Here is a 23,184-nt window from a genome sequence, read left to right as displayed (position 1 = left end):
ATCTGAGGTATTTAGGCCTACCTGCCTAGCCTCCCCTCTCACCTGGAGGTCGGATCATGTTTCCATCAGCGTCACTGGGTGGGACAGCCTGATGTGTACATTGTACACATCACTGGGGCGCTTGTTTGGCTTTTCGAAACATTTCCGCCCTCTGCGTTTTTTTTACTCTGTTTGTTTCTCATTGGCTCAGTGGAACTTCATTCAACTTTGGTCGACCGTACGTCCCGCCTTCTCTACAATGCTCTCGCTCATTCCAAGTGCGGAGCTGCTGGAATATTTATCAACTATCTCGGGATACGGTCTATATATATATAATTATATATATATATTTCACCCCTCCGATCCGTAAGCATTTTTATATTCATATCTATCCACACTTCGTGTCAGTTCAATGATAAATGTGACTAGCAATGTATACCTTTCCTTTACGACACCCTTGACTGCTGCCATGTTTCACATGTCGTTACTAGCACTGAAACGCCGCTTTCGATAGAATTATTAATGAAACTTTAAACGACAGTTATCCCGTCCTCCTGTGAAACGTTTTTTTAAATCAGTTTCGGCTACTTTGTCTTGGGTGATGGTTATGCTCGGCGTTAAGTCAAACGTAGTGGTGCTACTGCTATCAATAGGCTTTCTCTCTGTGGGCTGAAGTTTGAAGTGCGGTGTTGGCAGCTCGTGATACAGACCTACAACTCTGCCTGGCGCCACACACACACACACACACACACCTGTGCTGGTCTTCAATGTTCTTCAGTTGTTGCTATTGGAGTAGGCTACTTGGTCCAACATTTAAGTGTGGTGTAAAAGGAAATGTGATTTTATTTTTTTATTGATCGTTATTAGTTACGTATCCCCATACACATACATACATGCATACATGCATACACATATACATACAATCACTACAACGGGCCATTTATAAGGGATATGGCATAGTGTACAGAGGTTTTCCGCTGGTATTCTCTTCCTTTCTGCTCTGGGCGAGCACCGTCTATAGTTACCAATGGATTTGAGTGACAGCCTTGTGGTGGTGCTTACCTCTCCGCCACAGGTAGGGCCCACATCGTACAACGTTGCAAGTTCCGATAGGTCATATTGAAAGATAGTGTTTTTTTTTTATACATATAAATTAAAGATAGGCTTAGGATATCTGCATACTCACTAATTCAAAACCGAAAAACCATGTAATCCCTCTGACACACCCATTTCAAGCTGTCTAATACGTGGATCATCTGCTAAGCCTTTTTTGCCTATGTGCGGCAATGCAATAAAAAAAAGCACTGCTCTGTTTTGAAACCACAACTTGTTAATTTTCTATTAATACTGTCATGTTTGATGGCTTCAGATTTTCAAGCCTATAAACAAGCGAGTCTTCCACCCGTCTTTGCTTGTGGTTTAGTCTCCATGGAAACTCCTGTTGGTGCGCTGGTGTTCCATGCCTGAGCTCGAGTGCAATAGAAAGCCCTTTTGAGAACGACAATGTCAAGAAAGAATATGCGGGCATGCAAATTTGTTTTTCTACTATCTCCATTTCTCAGGTCTCAGGCCAGTCTAATGCAGTATAGCCTGGCTGGCTTGGTGCAGAGATACCCTGAGGTCATAGGAGGGGAGAGCTAGCATACTGATCTATGGCTCTCCATTAATGATGGTGTTCAGTGATGGATGTTTCAGAACCTGTTGTCTATTTACAGAGCCTCCTATTTTATTTTGTATATATTGGCACATCCTCGAGAGGATTTCATGTCATAATTCTACAGTGGAAGCTTTGCCAGAAGCTTTCACAGTTTCTGGAGATACAATCGATCCGTCTACTGCAATTTAATTTTGTGCCTGTAGGGCAGTACTGTAAGCTATGAGATGTGCAGACAATAGGATTGTGTGTTTGTGTTGGCATGGGGCGATACTGTCCCTCCCTGGAACCTTACAGTCCCTCAGGCTATCGACAGTATTGTCTTGGAATCGTGGAAACTGCTAATCGACAGAAAATACTCCAATTAGAGTGTGTGTGTGTGTGTTATGTGGCTGTCAGCACATGTGTTGGTATAGCGCTGAACCTGGGAATATATTGTAATTCATCAGATTATATCATGCCGTACTGTACGAAGTGGCTGCTGGTCTGCAGCATCTGGACAGCAGCTTACAACATCTGATAAGCCTTTTAAAAGCACCGTTACCATAAGCTGTTTAAAAGGCGTTTATGGGATGGTTAACGACACGTTACAGGTTAGAGTGCTGGCTATGTGTCGACTCCAGGCTAGATGCCTAATGTCTTACTGGCTCCTCTCCACTGTATCTGGATAGTTTGCGCTTTAACCGCTGAAAACACAATTCAAAGTAACATGAATTAATGTTGTCAAGCGCTGAGACTGGGGAAAGAGCTGTGAGAGGGAGAAACCCGTCTCCGCTAATTAAAGCTCTGTGAGGAGACAATCTGAAAAAAGCGAGACCACTAGTTGTGTCCAAGAGCGGCGTGTTCCTAGGAGGGGGGCTTTCAGTCCTCTGCCAGCTTCAGATACCGTGGCATAGAAATCTCTCCACCTTGCCAATTTCCTGAAACGTTAGATATTGGTGGCACAATGGGGGGAGAGATTGATGCATGGCACACATACCGATACTGTGGTTTTACGTTCACCTGATCAGCGGACTAAAATACCACCCGCGGATTAGGTAACATCAGTTGCCTTATTTGACATATTTTGACATTTGTTCTCAACAATTGTTTTTTGAATCTCAGTAGACTACACTATCAACTGGGTTGTCATGGAGAAAGGAGAAATGATGTTTGGATAGCCTCCATATAGTCGTATACAAGTCTTTTTAATGTGTATGTCCATCCATTGAAACCAACTCAAGTCATTGTTATTCAGTTAAAGTAATGGGTAAAGATTGGAGTGGTTCTCTATGGAGGCACCGTGTAGGACTGGGGAGAAAAGTAGTATTACGATGCATCCTCAACGGTATTTCGGGAGCAGTCGTTAAATTGTAGTAACACTAATTGTAAACGTCTTTTTTTCTTTGGCCAGCGGTGCTGTGGTATGAGGATCGGGATAGCGTTTGGCCAGCCAAACACAGGTAGTCTCAGCCCCAAACTTGTTGGTTTCCTCATAGAATGCCCAACATTGCCGTGTCCCTTATCATGCAAATATGAACTTCTTTGTCTCTCACCTGCTTTGCAAACCCCTGTCTTTTGCATGACAAAACGTCGCAAATGTAAATCTTAATTTTTTACAAATTTTCTAAATCCTTGGGAAAAACTAACAAATTTGTAGGATTTATATTCCTATATACATGACATTTTACCATCTCCTTGTTCCTGATCTCACTGCTGAATAAGAAGAAAAATAACTAAACTAGTGCTGAAAAACACCATCCCTTCCTTATGTCATCCTAGCTTTTCTTCAACGTTGAAACCTGCATTCCTTTATTTTTTACGATGGCCTTGATGACTTTGACTAAGGCCAAAATTTCCTCCATTCCATCTTGGCATGTCCTTCATAAGGTGTAGCTCCATTAATGATTCACTCGCATGTTACATAAGAACCCCAAGCCGTCGCCACCTGACAGTCTTCTAGTCTTACACCCAAGGCTAGTGTTGGTGTCAGTGGCCGGGGCGATGCTACGGTGCTGGCTCGGGTCGGGGTAAGTAGGGCACGCTTGGGGAGATGTTCTGGGGAAGGCGGCAGGGTTCTGTCCCATTTTGAAGGGGGTATTTACAGTGAGCCATGTTAGTAGGCCTATTCCTGTTATAGACAGCTCAACTCTCTTTGTCTGGGCCTCACCTACTTATTGGGATCAAGTGATCAACATGTCTCGCACGCTAGTATTTTAGGTTTAACGGTTAAGAGAACAAAAAAAGTTCCTTTTTATCTTATTTTCTGGAATCGGTACACTTGTGTTAATGAAGGCTTGCAAATATTTGAGGATAGAAGAAAGGGTGTTTTACAAAAGTGGTACTCGGTAGTACCAGCCACTGTTTATTCAAGAGGATGTTATCAGTGGGGTATTTAGTGAGATATAAGATACGATGCTGGAACAATGTGTATGTTATGTTACCACATGTGCCTGTGGTTCAGGGTTGACAAGAGCACATAAACCTGAGAAGTGCATTGCATTTGTTTACACAGTGGTGACCTGACAGCGACAATCCTATGAACATTGTTACAACGAGTGCTCCGTTGTATATTTAGAAGTCGGTGTTGTTAATATTTTATAAAGATTTTACTACGAGGTAGAAATAAGAATAGACCTACAGTATGAGTTACAGTGCTCAAAAAGGGTTCAAACCTTGAAACCCTAATGGAGTATAAAGTACAGTAGTAAGAACCATAACCAAGGCTTGTCTTGCTTTTTAGGCTGCAATACTGATACAGTGGTGTGTTTTGTCTGTTACTACCCAGAGTGCCTCGTTGCCAGGGTTTTTCGACACAAAGTGCCGACCACATTCTTTCCTTTAGTGACTCACGTCCTGGGCATGTTACTGCCTTTAGTCAGACATCGGGGAACTAGCAAATGAACCCACACAAATGCATACACGTACGTAGACGTACACACACACACAAAACCCCCTGCCACCATACAAAGAAAGACAGAAACTCCCCCCCCCCCCCCCACACACACACACAGCCAGACAGAGTAGTAAAACTAAATGTCACTAGTGGGCTAATTCATGCACATGACCCTGAAGCATTGATGTTGGCGGAGGCATTATTCTTACTGTAATGGAGGGAGTGGCTCTGGAACACAAACAGCCAGACCCACATTTTGCAGCTCAACACATGCTCACCCAGCCTCCATCAGATCATGCTCAAACATGACATTTATGAAAACAAGGGGAAGGGTGGGATGGCTGTTGCACCACAGCTACTGGAAGTGCTTATGACGCATTTCTTACAAATTCTTTGACATTTGTGTTCTTGACGGAGTCCCCTCTTCTTCATCTTCATGTCTTTCAATGTGGTTGGAAGCTCCTGAGGATTGTCTCTTGCACAACGTAGTGCACTGATGTGTTGTTGGTTGTTGTTTGTCTGCAAAACAAAGAGAAGCTTCAGATAGAGAAACATCCAGATGCACAGCATCATGTGTGTACACATAAATAAAATGGAATATTCTTCTGATTTAATTTCTCTTATTTTATTTATACAATTTATTTGTATTTGTTCACTCTGATACTTATAATTATTGTGTAATTATCATTTAATTTCTACGAGGTGCCGAAGAAGCAGCTAAATTAAGCTTTGCACAGACTTTGTATGTCATACATGAAATAAAACTAGTTCTCAAACATGCCATCTTACTATGTTGGGTGTTGGCTTGTTTGCTGGACAGAGGTCTTTCTAAAGGCCAGTCCTGTCCTTTTCTGTGCATAATGACTTTATCAATACAGTCTTTTACAGTTTTCTACAACGTACCACAACGTTGATGTCATGGGATCAAAGGGTAACCCTGCATCATGAACGTGTGCAAACACAACGTGTATAGAGAATCACAACGCTACAACAATCTTATCAGCAGGGGATGTGTTATCTCTCATTCCTGTCACGAATCACGTGACTGTGATTCCAACGATGTGTAGTCTCCCACCATGCCTTTTGTATGTCTTGTATTTTATATATTTTGAGTGTAATAATGCTATTTTCCTGTGTTAAAACTAACTGTGTATATTTTTCCTTGTCTATAACCTTTGACCCTAGGACTTGTTGAGTTCTCCTTGAGGTCAGGGTGATGCCGCGGGCACCGCCCTCGTTGTGATCTTCGTCAGCGACCCCACAGGAAAACTGCAGACAAACAAAATGGCGACGACGTCGCCCACCCACAGTGACAGCAGCGGCTCGTCCAAACACGACGGCGAGCGCTCAAGTGCACAGGTAGGGTTTCCACGTATAAGAGATTAAGCGAAAAGTACCTTTTTAAGATCAGCCTTAATCGGTTCAAAGGCCACGATGGTCATAACCAAATGTGTACGTGCATATTTGTCTGTTTTAGCTTTAAGTAGGCTGTTTAAGTCTATTTTAAAGCTGATTATTTTGGAGTGGTTGGTTATACTTTTGTAGTCTGGCTTGGGTATTACAAAATAAATGCCTGATATTTTTTTTCTTAAGTTAGTTACCTAGTTTATAATTTGTCCCCTTAGGGAAATTATTTTTCCCAAGATGTTATTATGTTAATGTTTATTGACCCACATCATCATTTAGTGCAGTGTTTCCCCTATATGCATTTGCCACTGCTGGATCATCAGCGCCACTGCAAAAAAAAAAAAAAAAAAAGATAGGTTTCTGCCAAGTTCAAGGCACATTTTTTACAATGATCTGGTCTTAGCAGATACCTTGACTCTGTTGGTTGTTTTGTCATATTTGGTTACCAGAAGTAACCACTTTAAGGGTTATTTTCCCAATTTTCTTCCGGGGCATGCCCCCGGACCTCCCTAGCGTTGCTAGGTTACTAACTCACAACACCACTGCTACAAAAAAATCGAGGGGAAACACTGTGTAGAGCATGTCAAAACACGAGATTCACCAGAAACCTGTCCCACTGCCTAAACGCTAGTTTTATTGTGTTTTGGTAAAAGTAAAAATCAAGATCGTAAAATGAAACCCTCTTTCCCCTGCCTGGACTCCACAGGACAGCTGGGAGATCGTGGAGGGCCTGAGGGGAGGGCCAGCCAACATCCAGGAGCCGGAGAGCCAGGAGGGCTACCTGCTGAAGAGAAGGAAATGGCCCATGAAAGGATGGCACAAGGTGAGCACCCAGAGAACTCTAGGAATGTAACGCACCTAGCATCGCTGTGAGCGATGTGAGCTTTGTGGTTAAACAAACCTAAAAAAATGTGTTTACGTGACTGCTAGTGACAGGATGAGTGATAATCGTTGTTGATTCTCATGACTCATGTTTGCACTCGTGAATATCAGCACACAAGGTGACGGTATTGAAGAACCACCCATAGGCCCTAAAGGGGCAAGCTGTACGACTTAACGTGTCCAATTTCTAAAATGAACTGGGTAGAAGCTAGGTAGAAGCTATCACAGGCAGCATCGGCCCGTACTGTCTTGCAATAGCACTTTGTACCTCAAGTGGCGCTTGCCGTCAATGCCGGGTCCGGACTGACCTCATTCCAACATGAGAGGGTGAAGTAGAAGAAGCAGTGCTGCACAGAGGGCATATTCTAACCTCTTGGCAACCATTTTTTAGTACAATGACATCGGATCTCTTGAAGGAGAAAAAGTAGAGGAAGGAGGTGGGACAAAAGACCTTTGGGAGGGACTGTGCATTTCCTTGTTAGTTACGATAAGGGTGGACACTAGACACCACAACTTTCTGGTTATATGCCGCCCCCATTATTCAGAGGGCTAATTTGACAGTTGCACCATAAAGGGATCTGTTTACATCATACATTGAGAGCAATCAGGTGTTTGTTTCCATACACATTCGTATTGAAAAACTTTATCTTTCCAGGTTTGCTCCAGTAATACGTTTTTCAATGATATACTGTATATATTTTTTGCTATTGGAATAATCTTTTAAAGTCGTTCTTCGTCAGATTGGTTCTAAATCAAACTCCTAAACTCCTAACTAACCTCAGAGTTTCTCATCCCTTCAACAGCTGAGAGTCGGTAGTGGTAGTTCCCCTTCTCGGCTAGCAGGCTCCTAGCTATCAGTGTTTAGTTGAAACCAGTGGTAGCTCCCCGTCTCGGCCAGCAGAGGGGGGATCAATGATAGTTTGTATCTATCGTGATTAATCTCACAAGTATTCATGTAAAAACATCTCATTGATGATATGTGGGATTGCTTTTCCTTGAACACCTAAACCCCACAGTGGAACCTAAATAACTATCATGTTTCATCCTAATGTGTTCCTTTGTGTAGCCATACATTTAAAAGGTTGCTTCAAAGAGGTACACAGAAATGTAGAGTGAGGCGTACAAAGCAACGCGTTGTTATGGCAACATAGCAACCAAAGCCAAATGTTCTCTACTGTAGGATCACAACCACGAATCTAACCGGGAGTGGACCAAAACAGCCAAGTATGAGTTGGAGGCAAAACTGTGCTTTTGATTAATGCCCTGATTGTTCCCTTGTGTTCTCAGAGGTACTTTGTTCTGGAGAAAGGCATTCTGAAGTATTCAAAGCGGGAAGCGGATGTAGGTATTTCCCATGTGGGCTGCACATTATTCTAAACAATACACACAAAACGCAAACATTCACTCAGTCACACGCGCATAAAAACATTAATTGTATATCATGTACGCACATGCATTCCAATGTAATAGATCTCACTCACTCACTATCCTATTCTCGTCCAGCTGAGGAAGGGAAAGCTGCACGGCTGCATCGACGCCGGTCTGTCCGTCATGACGATCAAGAAGAAGGCCATGTGCATCGATCTGGACACGGAGGACAACATCTATCACCTGAAGGTACACACACACACACACACACACACACACACACACACACACACACACACACACACACACACACACACACACACACACACACACATCCCTTTATATTACTTTGGATTAAGGCATCTGCTCAATGACAATCAGTCAATCCAATGAAATCATAGAAGGGATATATGTACATCCTTATGACTGGACGTGTGTGTGTATGGGCACGCCCAGGTCAAGTCCCCCGAGCTGTTCGAGGAGTGGGTGGGAAAGCTCCGCAACCACCGCGTGTTCCGTCAGAACGAGATCGCCATGTACCCCCACGAGAGGCACCTGTTCCACCCCCACACCTCGCCCTCGGCCTCCCTCAACGACTCCATGAGGAAGGTGAGCTATATCATGAGGATGACGAGGATGATGGTGACGAACAGCGCAACAGTATATTATGCTGCAGCATTCATTCACTTGATGTCTCTGCGGGTTACTTCCTCAGTGTTTGTCTTTCTTCTCTTTCTTTGCGCGATCTCTCTTTTACTGTTTCGCACATTCTCTATTTCTCACGAGAGAAAAGAGAGAATTCGTATCTGTATTTGTTACTGTCTGTGTTTTGATGAGTGTTCTTGATCTCTGTCTTAGGCCCCGTCCACACGAAGCCGATTTCATGGCGAAACCGCAAAGGTCTTGTACGGTTCGGCCTTCCGTCCACACGAAGCCGGTGAATCCGCTGACCGAAACCGTATACTTCTGAAACCACCCTCGGAGGTGGTTTCAAATCTACCCGGTTTCGTTTTGGATTCGTGTGGACGCCTGAAACCGACTGAAACCGTAAACCATGACGTAATCGCCCCACCCCTCGACCCTCTAGCCAATGACTGTTAAGCCCGCGGAGTCACAGAACTCACAACAAAAAAGATGATGGCGGACTAGAGGCTTGTAATCGTTCTGCAGCAGATCATGTCCCTTGTCGGGTTGCTAAGCCATTATTTATTGAGACTGTTGACTGACTGTTTGTTTGTATTGTTAGTGGTTCGGGGGGCAGCCTTTATGCGCATGCTCGCCTCTTCTTATTTAATCTTCTTCTGGATTTCTGTAGCAGAAGCAGCGCCCCTTATGGGCCTGGCATCTGTACTACAGCGTTTCTACAGATCTACCCGGTTTCGCTCGACTCCGTCTTTACGGAGATACTCCGAAACCGGATAGATCGAAACCGGAACGGTTTCGGCTTCGTGTGGACGGGGCCTCAGTCTCTGTCTCTTTCTCTGTGTGTATGTGTCTCAGTCTCTGTCTCTCTCCATCTCTAAAATAACTAAAAGCATGCTACGATATACATTGTTTGGTTGGAATAACTCAAGCTTTAGTAGCTCACCAATAGGAACAGAGTCGTAGATGTAAGGTGTCACAAACATGAGCGTACAATAAAGTTGTGCAAAACTAAACCTCCCCCCCTCCGCCCTCCCACCCAGAGGGCCACACTCACCAAGCAGGCGTCCGTTCACCAGGCAAAGCTCAGTGCCTGGCTCCACACCTCGGAGGACATGGAAAACTGCTGCAGAGGTCCGTGCTCTCTTCCCCTGTGTGAACATGACGCATGCCTACAGCATGTTATATGCATGAGGTTCAAATGTTCCAATGGTGGTGTCGTGTGTGTGTGTGTGTGTGTGTGTGTGTGTGTGTGTGTGTGTGTGTGTGTGTGTGTGTGTGTGTGTGTGTGTGTGTGTGTGTGTGTGTGTGTGTGTGTGTGTGTGTGTGTGTGTGTGTGTGATAGACTTGGAGGAATGTGGGTCCTACCTTTTGGAACTCAACCTGCTGCTGAAGAGCATGGAAGTCCTTCACCGCACGTACTCCGCCCCAGCCATAAGTGCACTACAGGTACACGCATGCACACACACATGCACACACACAATACAACAAACAAATAACAGATAATATAGCTCTGCTATATTATTGACCCAAGGCTTCGACGTACGACATCCCAAAGAAGGAGAAACGGCCGAGAAGATGGCGCTCCAAGAACAGCGGCAAGGAAGGCAAAACCTCCCTGCAGGTGAGTGGTACACAAGGTCCTCATTCAAACGCTCCCTCTCCCCCAGTGGTTTACCAGTTGTGAAAAGAGGGGATGGCACCTGAACGTGCGTCAGGGTTAACCAGTGGGGGATTGATTAGGGATGGGTAGATGATAATTGTGCTCACTTCCCCCCCCCCCCCACACCTACAGGTCCCCAGCTGCATCTCCTCCAAAAACCCTCGCCTCCACGCCTCCAACCCCAACCTGTCCACCGCCGAGCCCGTCTCCCCCGACGCCTTCCCCGAGTCCCCGGACTCGCCTACCGATGCCAACCGGCTACAGGAGGACTTCTGCAGGCTGGCCAACAACAGTGAGTGCCTGCCACGGTTTGATTAGCTATGGCTAGATACCTGTTGGCCTTCATGGACCTATCTGTACTATTAAGGAAACCTGGTTCGGGCAGGGACAGGCCTACACAGATGACAATCAACCCTAATATCCAGCAAAAACACAGATTTTGGATCAATCGGTTTACCTAGGTCCGGTAATCTAGCTTTCCCTCTGCGGGGAAACCGGCTTACGTTACCCGGGCGTCTTTGCTTGGAAAACAATCAGATTTCCTGTGTGCATGTAAAAGGCATGCAAAACTCCCTCGCCTTGGTGCTCTCCTGTCTCTGCAGTCCACACCACGCTGAAGTCGGCCTTCAGCTCCCTGTCGATGGAAAGAGACCGTGTGAGGCACACCGTGGACCTGACAGCTCCTCATTCGCAACAGATTTTAGGCCTCAAGACTGCCTACTCCGGGGTAAGCCAGTACCTGCTCAGGTTGTTATTACTCTGGGTGGGTCCCTTTTTAAACCAAAACCATATAATGCTGCCAATTGCAACCGCCGCTTTCATTCCAGTTACCAAGGTATAAAAATATCCTAAAATATATATTAAAAAAAAATACTATCACTAATAATATATTTTAAAAAAAAATACCTTGACGTTCAAATCTGGAGTGCAATACATGGGAGTGGACAGGAAGGGATGTAAAGCACCTCAACCTTTTCAAATAAGCACACAGTTTGAAGCAGTGGATGGGTTTTATCTCAAGGAAGTCTGAACAAAAATGGATGGGTGTGGTGAAAAGCCTGTCACAGCGCAGGTTCTCACAGCCTTTTTGCTCATCCAATCAGGACTGCCCAGACACGTCCCGCCCCCTCGTCCACCAGGCTTCCAATGACAGCAAAACTTCCATCACGGATTCCATGTCCGAGTTCTTCGACGCCCATGAGTACTTCCTCTCGTCTTCTTCCTCTGAGAACGAGGTCAGATGTCGTCCTCTTAGAATTTCTTGGAACATTCATGGTGATTTATTTTGGTCCGTCAACTTATCTTTTGATTTCTATATAATATATCCAGCTAAATCCCCACTTCTAGGGCCTACTGAGATCTGGCTGCCTGCCGACAAATGTCCCCCCGATCTATGTTGTGGGGAAGCTTTGGGTGTGAGGCATAGAGCTCAAACGCTGACCTTTCTGTGATTGATTCGCTTCCCTGCAGGCATCGGATGACGATTCCTACATCAGCGATGTCAGCGACAGTGTCTCCATGGATACCTACAGCAACGAGGGGGGCAACGAAAGGCAAACCTTAGGTGTGTGTGTGTGTGTGTGTGTGTGTGTGTGTGTGTGTGTGTGTGTGTGTGTGTGTGTGTGTGTGTGTGTGTGTGTGTGTGTGTGTGTGTGTGTGTGTGTGTGTGTGTGTGTGTGTTGAGTACGTCTGTAGGCATCTTTGAGCAAGATGCCTAACAACCTGCTTCCAAATGGCATGTATTTGAATTCTCTGTTTGAATTCTCCGTACCAAACGTTGTCTCCGGGACTACCCTTCATACCTCTGTCCGGTTTGAGCGTTGTTATGGGTGTTACGCAATACATCCTCTAGAGGGCAGTAACTGTCGTGTCACAAATTACCGGCATCGACAATCTCAAACATGCTATCTGTAGAGGAGATGACTTTGCTTTGTGTCATCCGAAATCGGCCAAAGAGGCGCAAAAAGTGTAGGCCTACGCGGCGGTGGCATGTGACACCCCTCACCAACCCGCAGATTATCTCCTCAAAATGTTGTGCCATTTTTAAATGACCAGTTATAGGCTAACTCATTGCAAAAGCCGGTGAACAATAAAATAAAAAGGTCAGGTATATAGTATAATACAAGTATAAAACGTGAAACACGATGTATACATCTCAGATATTATATATATATATATATATATATTATATATTATTATTATATTATACTACCCTCTATTTTCGCGAATGGTTGGACTTCTGACTCTATACTGCCGCCTCGATTTCAGTTGATATTGCTCCGTTTCTCCCGGAGCACTCCGGATTCGTAAGCTCAGAGGCGACGGACCCACTGACGGACGAAACGACCTCCGGGACCGGATGAAAGGGTTCCTATCTGTATTTCCCGTAGGGTGTGAAAGGCCCTTTAGTGTCTGCCTAAAGGAAAGCTTCAGGCTTTTTCAACCGGGACCCTATTTCCCCATTATTCTGTGTAAAAGTGACTGGTGAATACAACACATTTGAAATTGGTCCAGTACTGAGCGAGAGGGCTTCAGCCATTGCAGCTCTTCCTGGCTGCAATGTAACTATCACAGTTTTCCCTTCCCAAACTCAGACTTGAAAGTTCCTCAGAAACATGGACAAAGGTTGATAAAACTGCTTAATTATAATGTTTGAGCAATATTATACGCAGAGCAGTTCTGTGTTCCGATATCCACACTTCCATGAGGTCACTTAAACGTAGTACACTATCCACACTCACTGATTTTCAAATGTCAGTGTTGTTCCCAATCGAATACTCCGTGGTGCACTAACCGGAAATTACGATCGGGACTGCCGACGTGGCTCGTCACCCACCCGAAACATCCCTCTTCAAACGGTGAACCCTCTACGCCTCGCGGCTATGACTCAGCCGGGCTAAAATGACTCAGCCAGGCTAAAATGACTCAGCCGGGCTAAAATGACTGAGCCGGGCTCCGCCTCCTCCGCTACGTACCTCAGATGGCCGCCGCTGAGTACGAACAGTGTACATCGATCCACACTCAGTGGTTTGACCGTTTTGAGTACACCACCCGGGTCCTTTCAGTACACTTCTTTTCGCCCCGATCTTAATTGGATCGCCCTACATACTCAACCTAGGCATAGGAAGTACGGGTGGCTATTTGAACACAGCAGTGCTTCCTGCTGCCGTGCCAGAGTTCTCCTGAGTGTGTGGTTATGGCCCGGTTTATTCTGTATGCATTAATTACATAATGAAACACAGGTGTGCAGCCTCACCCAGCCCCGAGGTGTAATCAAGATGACTCTGGCCAGGTGAGGCTGCCTGAACCAGCCATCAACCACACACTAGCAACGTGCCATTTATGCCAAATTGAGGCGTTGCGGAGTAGCCTAACCTAAAATAAAAAGAAACAGCCCTCAAAACCCATTGTCCCCACGGCCCCCCAGTGTGACCCGCCAGCCTCCCCTCTCCCCCTCCCTCCTGGAGACCCATGTCCTGGGCCGCTGCCTGGGCTGGTGGAGGCGTCGCTGGACATGGCCGTTGCGGGGGGCGGTCTTGACGGGCTGGTTGAGGCTCTCAACCTCTTGGCTGTGGTGTTGGCTCCACAGAGGGGCCGCATCAGCCCGTGGTAGAGCACCCCTCCAGCAGGGCGACGGGGTATTTCCCCACCCCCCTCTTGGAGCACCGGGCCTTGGGCGGCGGTGCTGTCTGGAAGGGGCGTGGCCTGGCCTGCGTTGCCTTCCCTGGAAATTGAGGATCGTTGCCCTACTGTCATTGCAACCTCAATCAAAAATATTTTAGATAATCTAAAATGCAGCACAACATACTATTGTGGGCACTCCTCTCTCCAGCTCTCACCGTTCTCTTGCTGACTCTCGGTGGACCAGCATTCGAGGCATAACCACTGGGAGCGAGACTTCTCCTTGAGCGATACATTGTTGTCCCACAACAAACACACAACAAGGTTTTTTACATAGGGATCCTTACCAGAATGGTGTTAGTCACTTCTAATAATAATCTGAGTTTGTCAGTGGAAAAAGAAAGCACTTAAAGAGGAAGTGAAATGACGGGGAGCTGCAAGTGAAATGACGGGGAGCTGTTGCCCCTTCAATTGCGGCTGAACACCGGCTGCAAGGGCTGAAGCGCTCTTGCTCAATGCTGGGCCAATTTCCAAGGATTTGTTTCGAGTATAGCCACTTTGACCAAGAATGAAAATAGGGTCAAGATGGAAAAATCCCAAAGTTATCCTTTAATGACTATACAGTAACACGGATTGTGTGTGTCTGCGTGTGTCCGTTCGCATTCAACTTGTGGTCATTTTTTAAGGCATCAAGATGTTGACATGATGACATTTATATGACTGATGCTATATGACGTGTCTGTGTGTGTGAGTGTGATTAACATGGAAACATTAACAAAGCAAACTACAAATACATCTTTTTTTGTAATCATGATCCTCCCAAACTGACCTTGGTCATCCCCGCCCTCAGACGGCGTCTACTCTTCCTCGGAGCCCCTGGTGCGTCGCCGCTCCACGCTGCCGTCGCCCAGCCCGGGCTGCGGCGGCGTGAGCGTGTGGAACATCCTGCGCAACAACATCGGCAAGGACCTGTCCAAGGTGGCCATGCCCGTGCAGCTCAACGAGCCAATCAACACGCTGCAGCGGCTCTGTGAGGAGCTGGAGTACAGCGAGCTGCTGGACACGGCCAGCCACACCCAGGACCCCCACCAGCGCATGGTACGCTCCTTAGCCAGGCCTTTCACTTCTTATTCCCGCTCTTATTTCTTCTTAGAACACTTTATTATTATTATTATTATTATTATTGTTATTATTTTTATTATTATACACATTCGATTTTTGTCAACACAATTTTTCAGAGGAAAACCAAACCGTTAAACAGCTTGTTTGAGAGGAAAAGGGATATCGTGGTTTACTTTGTGATTATATGGACTGATCCGGATCCTGATGATCCTTGCTCAGACCTCGTCTTGAATGTGCAACCATTCAGGATAAGATATTAATATGTAATGCCCTCTATTGTCCTTTTGGGCGACAAGTTAAAGTCAGCCAAACGGCTGGCTACACCCCCACAACCACACCTGATGTGATAATTCAGTTTGATTGTCATGTCCATAGCAATAGCAATGTCAGTCTGGTTGGCTGCAGCATTGAGGGGGATTGATGTGTACTTTATGATCACTCCATTTCAGAGGAAAACTCGCAAACATGACCAATCCAAAGCTTGTTCCATACCCAGATCCCAACCTCTGCGTTGGGGGATTGAATGTACGAGTGGAAACACGAGCTGACCCCATTCACGCCACCAGACGAGGCTCACCAGCAGGTCTCCCGCTTGTCTCCATGCAGGTTTACGTGGCTACGTTTGCGGTGTCTGCTTACGCGTCCAGCTACCACCGGGCGGGCAGCAAGCCCTTCAACCCCGTTCTGGGAGAGACCTACGAGTGCTCCAGGACCGACAAGGGCTTCCGCTTCATCGCTGAGCAGGTAGACACTGGGACAGAGACCGGGACACACTCTGGGATGACTCGTCATTTGGTCGTTTATTTTGCATTTACATTTCGACCCTCATCTCATCTTCTGAAAGAACCGATCTCCATAATGTACTGTCCAATTGAGACTCTTTGATTATTTTCATTTCCATTTCCTTTCCTTTGTTCTTTTAACGGAAATACATCTGCATATTAAAATCCAAATAAATCATGAATAAACATAAATAACATGAATATTACACTTTCCCACCCCTCTGTTGGGCAGGTGAGTCATCACCCACCTGTTTCCGCGTGTCACTGCGACTCAAAGAACTTCACCTTTAGCCAAGGTGAGCGAGTGAAACCAGTTTGTCTTGGACATGAACCCCCACCCACCCCCCCAACTCCTGAGTGTGCGTGTGCGTGTGCGTTTGTGGCTTCATTTGTGGCTGTGCTCCGATAAACCATTTTCTCTCTTTGTATTTCTTTCTCATGTAGATATGCGCTGGAAGAACAAGTTCTGGGGGAAATCCATGGAGATAGTTCCCATGGGAACCACACATGTCACCCTACCTGCGTAGGTCTACTCTGCTCACTGTGAACTATTAGCATCTCATTTCACGCTACTCTGCATATGGTCCACGTCGAACTGACACAAGCTCGCCTCACGAGCCCTAAACTCATGTAGGTGTGTGTGTGTGTGTGCGTGTGTGTGTGTGTGTTTCTTCATGTATTTATCTTTCTGTGCCGTGTCTTTCTGTACTTTTAAATGTGTGTGTGTGTGTGTGTGTGTCTTTCTGTCTGTGTGACTGTGTTTGTGTCTTTCTGAGTGTGTGTGTGTGTGTGTGTGTGTGTGTGTGTGTGTGTGTGTGTGTGTGTGTGTGTGTGTGTGTGTGTGTGTGTGTGTGTGTGTGTGTGTGTGTGTGTGTGTGTGTGTGGGTGTCTTTCTGTATGGGTGTGTGTGTCTCTTTCTGTGTGGGTGTGTGTGCGAGTGTGTCTTTCTGTGTGGATGTGTGTGTGTCTGTACGTGTTTGGGTGTGTGTGTCTGTACGTGTGTGTGTGTGTCTGTGTCCTAGGTTTGGGGACCACTACGAGTGGAACAAAGTGACCTCCTGCATCCACAACATCCTGAGCGGTCAGCGGTGGATCGAGCACTACGGGGAGATGACCGTACGCAACCTCAACAGCGACGGCTGCCAGTGCAAAGTCACCTTCGTCAAGGTACGGAAACGCTGGCCTTCTGCTCCTTATTCCTGCACTATCCTACTCACCATCCAAGAGAATACTGACACATTTTCACCTGAATGAACTGAACCTTCTCTGTCTTTTTCTGAAACCTTTTATAGCATACAAGCGATACAGCAAAGCGCACACAGATTATTTTCTGCACTATTTCCACAGCTGCATTTTTTTGGTTGTGAAGACCGCTTGCGCAACTTATGCGATTATCTTTCCATCAGTAAAATGGCAGAGAGTCTACCCTTCCCGTCACATGAAGACTGCCAACAGGCACGGCTGGGAAGCATTAACATTTGGCATGATCCAATTAAATCATGGAGGATTCGAAACACATTCTTGCAATGCTAAGTTCTGCTTATAAGCAGGAGATGTGTATGTGTTTGTATATACTTTCTTGATCTTTGAAGTAAGAACCTATTGGTTTAATAATCCCCAAAAACTTTGTGAGTGCATTGCGTGCATCCTCACCAAGGCCAAAATGTATCTTTAAAGTACAATAGCGCCTCCTTGTGGCTAGATGAGCAATACATTTCTCAGAGCCATTATCTTCATGCTATCACATTATGATGATGTTTTTACACGATCCCTTTTCAATACCAACTCCTTGCTTGTACGTTCTACCTCTGACACCCAGATGATGATTCCTCCCTGACTTGCAGGCAAAGTCGTGGAGCTCGACCGTGAACGAGATCGAAGGCGTGGTGACGGACGCGGATGGGAGGGTTGTACACTCCATATTTGGCAAGTGGCATGACAGCCTCTACCAAGGGGACCCGCCCATGTCCACTTGCATCTGGAGAGCAAGTAAGTCACACTCAGAAATAATATTTATAATCCAAAACCATCTTCATTTAAAACAGACTATTTCATTGTGTGTGTGTGTGTGTGTGTGTGTGTGTGTGTGTGTGTGTGTGTGTGTGTGTGTGTGCGTGTGCGTGCAGACCCCATGCCCCTGGCCCACGAGCAGTACTACGGCTTCACCAAGTTTGCGGTGGAGCTGAACGAGCTGGCCCCCGACCTGAGGGCCCTCCTGCCCCCCACGGACACCCGCTTCAGGCCTGACCAGCGGTATGAGCCCCATAACCCCCCCACCTCACACACACTATCCCCTCGCCGTGTATCCCTGGGACCGTAGAGTATACTTGACATGGAATAATTGAAATATAGAACAACATCTTTATAATTATACAATACATACAAACGTTAAAATCAATCAACAGAAATATAAAATCGGACCGGGTCAGCCGGGGATAGCAGGGATATGAAAGAGGAAAGGAAAGCGCTAGAAGCGAATCCGAGAGAGGGGAAGTTTATATTGTGGGAATGATGACGATTTTTATAGCGTGGATAATTAGTGCTGACGCGGTGCACTTTCAAATGATCACCTCCATTATCTGTGTCTCTGAACCTCTCTCTCGCTCTCTTCTCTGTCTGTCTGTCTCTCTCCGTCTCTCTTTCTACGTCTCTCTCTATGTCTCTCTCCCCGTAGGATGTTGGAGGAGGGTAACGTGGATGGTGCTGAGGAACAGAAGCAGCGTCTGGAGCAGCTGCAGCGAGAGAGGAGACAGGTTCTGCAGGACAACAACTTGACTCACAAGCCACGCTTCTTCAGGTATGTAACCTTTTTGGTGAAAAGCTGCACAAATGTAAACTGACTCCGCCAGATGGATTGATTCGCGTTTGCTCAGCATATCCATCTGGGAACCTTCCATCCGAGAACTTTTGGGAAGGGACGAAAATAATGGTTAGCTGATTGGATAAACCATCTGTTGGTGATAGACGGCCCAAATCAACCAATCAGATCAACGGAAGCCGCCATGTTGTTTAGGCTGAACAGTCGCTTCTCGTTGCGTCCCACCTAAACCCGCCTCAAAACCAATGCTGATTTGCTGTTCGTTTGGCGAATGGCTCCAAATGTTCTCCATCGCAGGTTACCAGAAGGATCTACGAGTTAATACAATGGAGCTCACGAGATCAGGATGTTCTCACGAGGCTCGCAAAAATGTACTTTTTACCACATGTGGTTACCTCTGCTGGTCGCACGACCACCACATGCACATGTAGTGGTCGTGCACCTGCACGACCACCACATGCACATGTAGTGGTCGTGCACCTGCACGACCACCACATGCACATGTACGTCTTGCTCAGTGTTAAGGGAAGCTTAAGCAATGCATTCAGATCCTCCACTCTTCTACCAAATGATACATCACGGTAAACAAACAGAGATTGATAGTTATGTGTCTGGGAATTCCCACATACGAAACACTGACATTTGCCTCAAAAGAGAAAAAGATTTAAAAGAATTGTACTTTTTGGGGGGCTATTTCTGCAAAATGTAAAACTTAGATACATAAAGATGAATGTATTTCACAATTATATTTGTACTGTAGGGATCATTACCTTAATGTTGTTAGTCACTTATTATAATAATCTGAGCTTGTCAGTGGCAAAAACCAGCACTTGAAGAGGAAGTGAAATTACCGGGAGCTGTTGAAATATCACTGCACATTCATTCAAAAGTATATGACCGGCTGAACAGTTAAGCCATTGGGAAAGTTCTGCAAACTATTTTCGCAACATGTTGTTGTGTGGCGTACATGTCATGAGTCTGTTTTGTATTCAAAGCTAAATAGTTGATGTTGCTCCAATTCACTCAAAGAGAAAGCTGATTGACAGACCAATATTTTCTTTGTGGTTTTATGCTTGCATGGATTTTTTGTGGTAACGGATTCGGACAAAATTCTAAAGAAAATAACAAACCACACTCGTTTCCCCGAAAACGTATAACAGGACACATGTGGTCTACTTCAGTGTGAAGTGGTAAAGACAGGTGTTAGGCCTACTTAGTGAGCAGACAAAAAATATATATTTATTACTTTTAGGTTGCCTTCGATTTAAAAGCGATGTCAATAGTAAAAAAACAACAACAACAACATTGAATTATGTCTCGGGTAGTTTATTACTTTAGGTTGCCTTCGATTTAAAAGCGATGTCAATCGTAAAAAAACAACAACAACAACATTGAATTATGTCTCGGGTAGTTTATTACTTTAGGTTGCCTTCGATTTAAAAACGATGTCAATAGTAAAAAAACAACATCAACATTGAATTATGTCTCGGGACAGTCGTCGAGGAACAAATGCATTGTTATCGCATGTGTGTCAGCCACACACGGCAGGATGTGGGCTTACGATGTACCACACCGTAATAATGCAAGGTATTTCCACCTTACTCTATCATTCACAGAAAGTCAAAGGACGACACTTGGGTGACCGACAACACGTACTGGGAGCAGCGGCGGGACCCTGGCTTCTCCAAGATGGACTTTGCCCCTCTGTGGTGATGAGAGGGGGGGGGGGGGGCTGGCTTCTGTCCTCTGTCCTTCTCGTGCCCCATGCGTGGGCATCTCCGTCCTCCCGCTGCAACACTGAGGAGGAAGGACGCCACGGACCAGTTGACCTGCTCCTGGAGGATGCCGAGATGCTTAGAACTCTCCTGGAGTCATGGTGACCGTGACCAATTATGGATTTCCTACTTCCTGTTTTTTTTTTTCTTTTTCTCTCTCTTCTGGACCAAAACTGAACAGGATGGTGACGGCTGCTTCATATTTCACTCTCGCACTGCTGTTTTAAATTATGTTGATCAAGAACTTTAGGGTACGGTTGATCACCCTATTTCTATTTTTTTTTTTCCCACCTCATCGGAAGGTGTATTCTGATTTGACAAGTGAGCTATTAGTGTTGCTAATGCATAGTCCTATTTAATCTGTACACACACACCCACACACATATCACAATCGTGCCTTTTTAAGATAATGCTGTTCTCAAACAACTGCTGTAGCAGTTATATGCGCAGATACACACACACACACACACACACACACACACACACACACACACACACACACACACACACACACACACACACACACACACACACACACACACACACACACACACACACACACACACCACTAACACACTTATGATTGCCATTTGAGGCAGACTACTTGATGATATTATCAAATCAGATTTCCAGATTCATTCTGTTTGGTGGAAAACAAAATGTTTGATGGGCCTCAAAGGTGAAACTTGGATTTGTTCATCCTATTGGTGTTGGGACTACATGAACTCAAACTACAACCATAATGCTGCCTTCTCGCCATCAGTCATTACCTTAGTAATAGTGTTCCGCAGTTGAGGGGGAAAATAATGCAATAATACTTTGTCTGAAGGGAATAAAATGTTAATGGGTTGAACAAACAGTTGTGCCTTGTTTTGAGTAGGATACAAAGAGCATATCCATATATGCCCATTCCCTATAGTAGCACTATTGAATAAGTAACCTTGAATCAATAATGATGTAGTGAATAGTGAATTCATTGCGAAGTCAACATTTGCAAAGCAGTCTTCCTACATGAGTTTTCATTCGTAAGCAAGTTATAAATTATGAATAAGATAATGAGGAAATTATTTATACGATTTAGAAAGCAACAAACAATTTATAATTTGTTAATGCTTTATAAACACTTAATAATGCCATTCATGAATAGTTCAGGTAGTTTAATCTATAACTTAAGTATTTTGTGTTGGCTCATCTCAAGTGATGACTATACATGGCTTGCTACTTATTACTTGGTACTACTGCAATGATGCCAGAGGAATTTCCATTCATATAAATTCATCATTTATTAAATGCTTAGTAAGTCTTTCATAGTCATCACTTGAGATGAGCTCACGCAAACGACCAGCCAGTGAAACCACTGGCTCGTTGACAACAATGACACAACGATGTAATTTTATTAACTGACATTGTTTTGGGTGAGGAGCTCTAGGAAAAGGGGAGGAGTTATGATGAAACGTAATGTGAATCACCTGTGATATACTGGTATCCGGATAGGTGTGAATCAGAGTGGTAAGTGTTCAACTTGTTATTTATTCAGAACTCGGAACAAGGTTACAAGGTAAACGGACCTGCACTCTTGTGGTGCTTCATGATATATACATATGCCAGGTAAAAATGTAAAATATTTTTTAATAAAGCGACAGTTTAAGACTGGAAGAAATGTTGAATAGCTTAAATAAAATGAAAAAGTTTGAAGTCCACTTGGAGTAAACAATTTAGACATTTACACCATTTAAAAGAATTCTAATAGTTGGAAAAATATATATTCTAACAACATGGCTGCAATGATCAAGTTTGAATACATTTTAGATAAAATATAGAATAGCTGAACTATTGTGACTGGTTAGGAGTCAGAACTAATTTAGCATATGTATGAGAATTTGTAGATGTGCAGAAGACTGTCATCGACGCCCTCCAGGAGGGAACGCCTCAAACGGTCATTGCTCAAGAAGCTGGTTGTTCACAGAGTGCTCGTCTGAATCACTTTTTAAATTGAATTATGCAAATTAATTCACTTTTCCACAATTTTATGATATTGGCATGCACTTGTATGTGGAAACAGTGCCATTACAATTGCAGTGCATTATGGAGGGGTCTGGGATCTGAGAAAAATCATTTAGAGCTAAATCTGAAACAAGTGACGCATGTTTTTGAGCAGTAAAGTTTACAAATAAAACGTTTGGACCTAACAAAGGATTTATTAACTTACAATTTACTATTGGTTTACATAAGGAATTCACTATTTACAATTCCTTAGTAATGGTTCAAAGTTGCAGTTAATCTAAAGGGCCATGCAACCCATGTGCAATGGCATACGTTGCAGGGCTTTACCTTTTCTTTTGAAAAAACCCCATCACCACTTTCCCACTCTTTCACACTTCACACTTTTTACAACTGTCATTTAATGCGATATGTGGTCGTGGGAACATTTGAGTTCACTCAAATGTCGGTCTGGTAGGGCAAACTGAAAAAGGGGAACTTCCAATTTCGTCGTATACTATGCGTTGAATTAGGATGGCTCGGACGGACTAAGGAGGGGGCGTGGTCGCCATAGCCCCTATCTGTGACCAACAAAGAGCATCAAGCCCATTTCCAT

General features: G+C 44.8%; 1 protein-coding gene across 2 annotated transcripts; it reads left to right on the top strand.

The window, feature by feature from the left end:
- The first annotated feature begins 227 nt into the window (after positions 1-227).
- On the top strand, positions 228-22,785 carry LOC130375472 (oxysterol-binding protein-related protein 3-like). Of its 2 annotated transcripts, none has more exons than XM_056582408.1 (22): positions 228-345; positions 5,694-5,867; positions 6,622-6,738; positions 8,085-8,138; positions 8,301-8,414; positions 8,622-8,774; positions 9,851-9,941; positions 10,153-10,256; positions 10,342-10,431; positions 10,603-10,762; positions 11,073-11,197; positions 11,574-11,705; positions 11,941-12,034; positions 14,942-15,189; positions 15,820-15,957; positions 16,228-16,291; positions 16,440-16,518; positions 17,018-17,162; positions 17,840-17,984; positions 18,122-18,248; positions 18,670-18,792; positions 20,430-22,785. In XM_056582408.1, the coding sequence occupies exons 2-22, from the start codon at positions 5,793-5,795 to the stop codon at positions 20,524-20,526; spliced, it is 2,475 nt and encodes an 824-aa protein (XP_056438383.1). In that variant the 5' UTR covers positions 228-345; positions 5,694-5,792; the 3' UTR covers positions 20,527-22,785. The 2 variants fall into 2 exon arrangements, with proteins under 2 accessions (XP_056438383.1, XP_056438384.1); XM_056582409.1 differs by lacking the exon at positions 228-345 and adding an exon at positions 352-3,642.
- The last annotated feature ends 399 nt before the right edge of the window (positions 22,786-23,184 follow it).

The sequence above is a fragment of the Gadus chalcogrammus genome, chromosome 22 (genome assembly GCF_026213295.1).
Source record: "Gadus chalcogrammus isolate NIFS_2021 chromosome 22, NIFS_Gcha_1.0, whole genome shotgun sequence".
Lineage (NCBI taxonomy): Eukaryota > Metazoa > Chordata > Actinopteri > Gadiformes > Gadidae > Gadus > Gadus chalcogrammus.
This window is presented reverse-complemented; position numbering and strand designations above follow the sequence as displayed.

Coding starts and splice junctions, on each gene's coding strand:
- LOC130375472 (XM_056582408.1), top strand. CDS start 5,793: ATGGCGACGACGTCGCCCACCCACAGTGACAGCAGCGGCTCGTCCAAA. Junction 11,198..11,573: donor TCAAGACTGCCTACTCCGGG/GTAAGCCAGTAC, acceptor TCATCCAATCAG/GACTGCCCAGACACGTCCCG. Junction 16,519..17,017: donor ACACATGTCACCCTACCTGC/GTAGGTCTACTC, acceptor TCTGTGTCCTAG/GTTTGGGGACCACTACGAGT.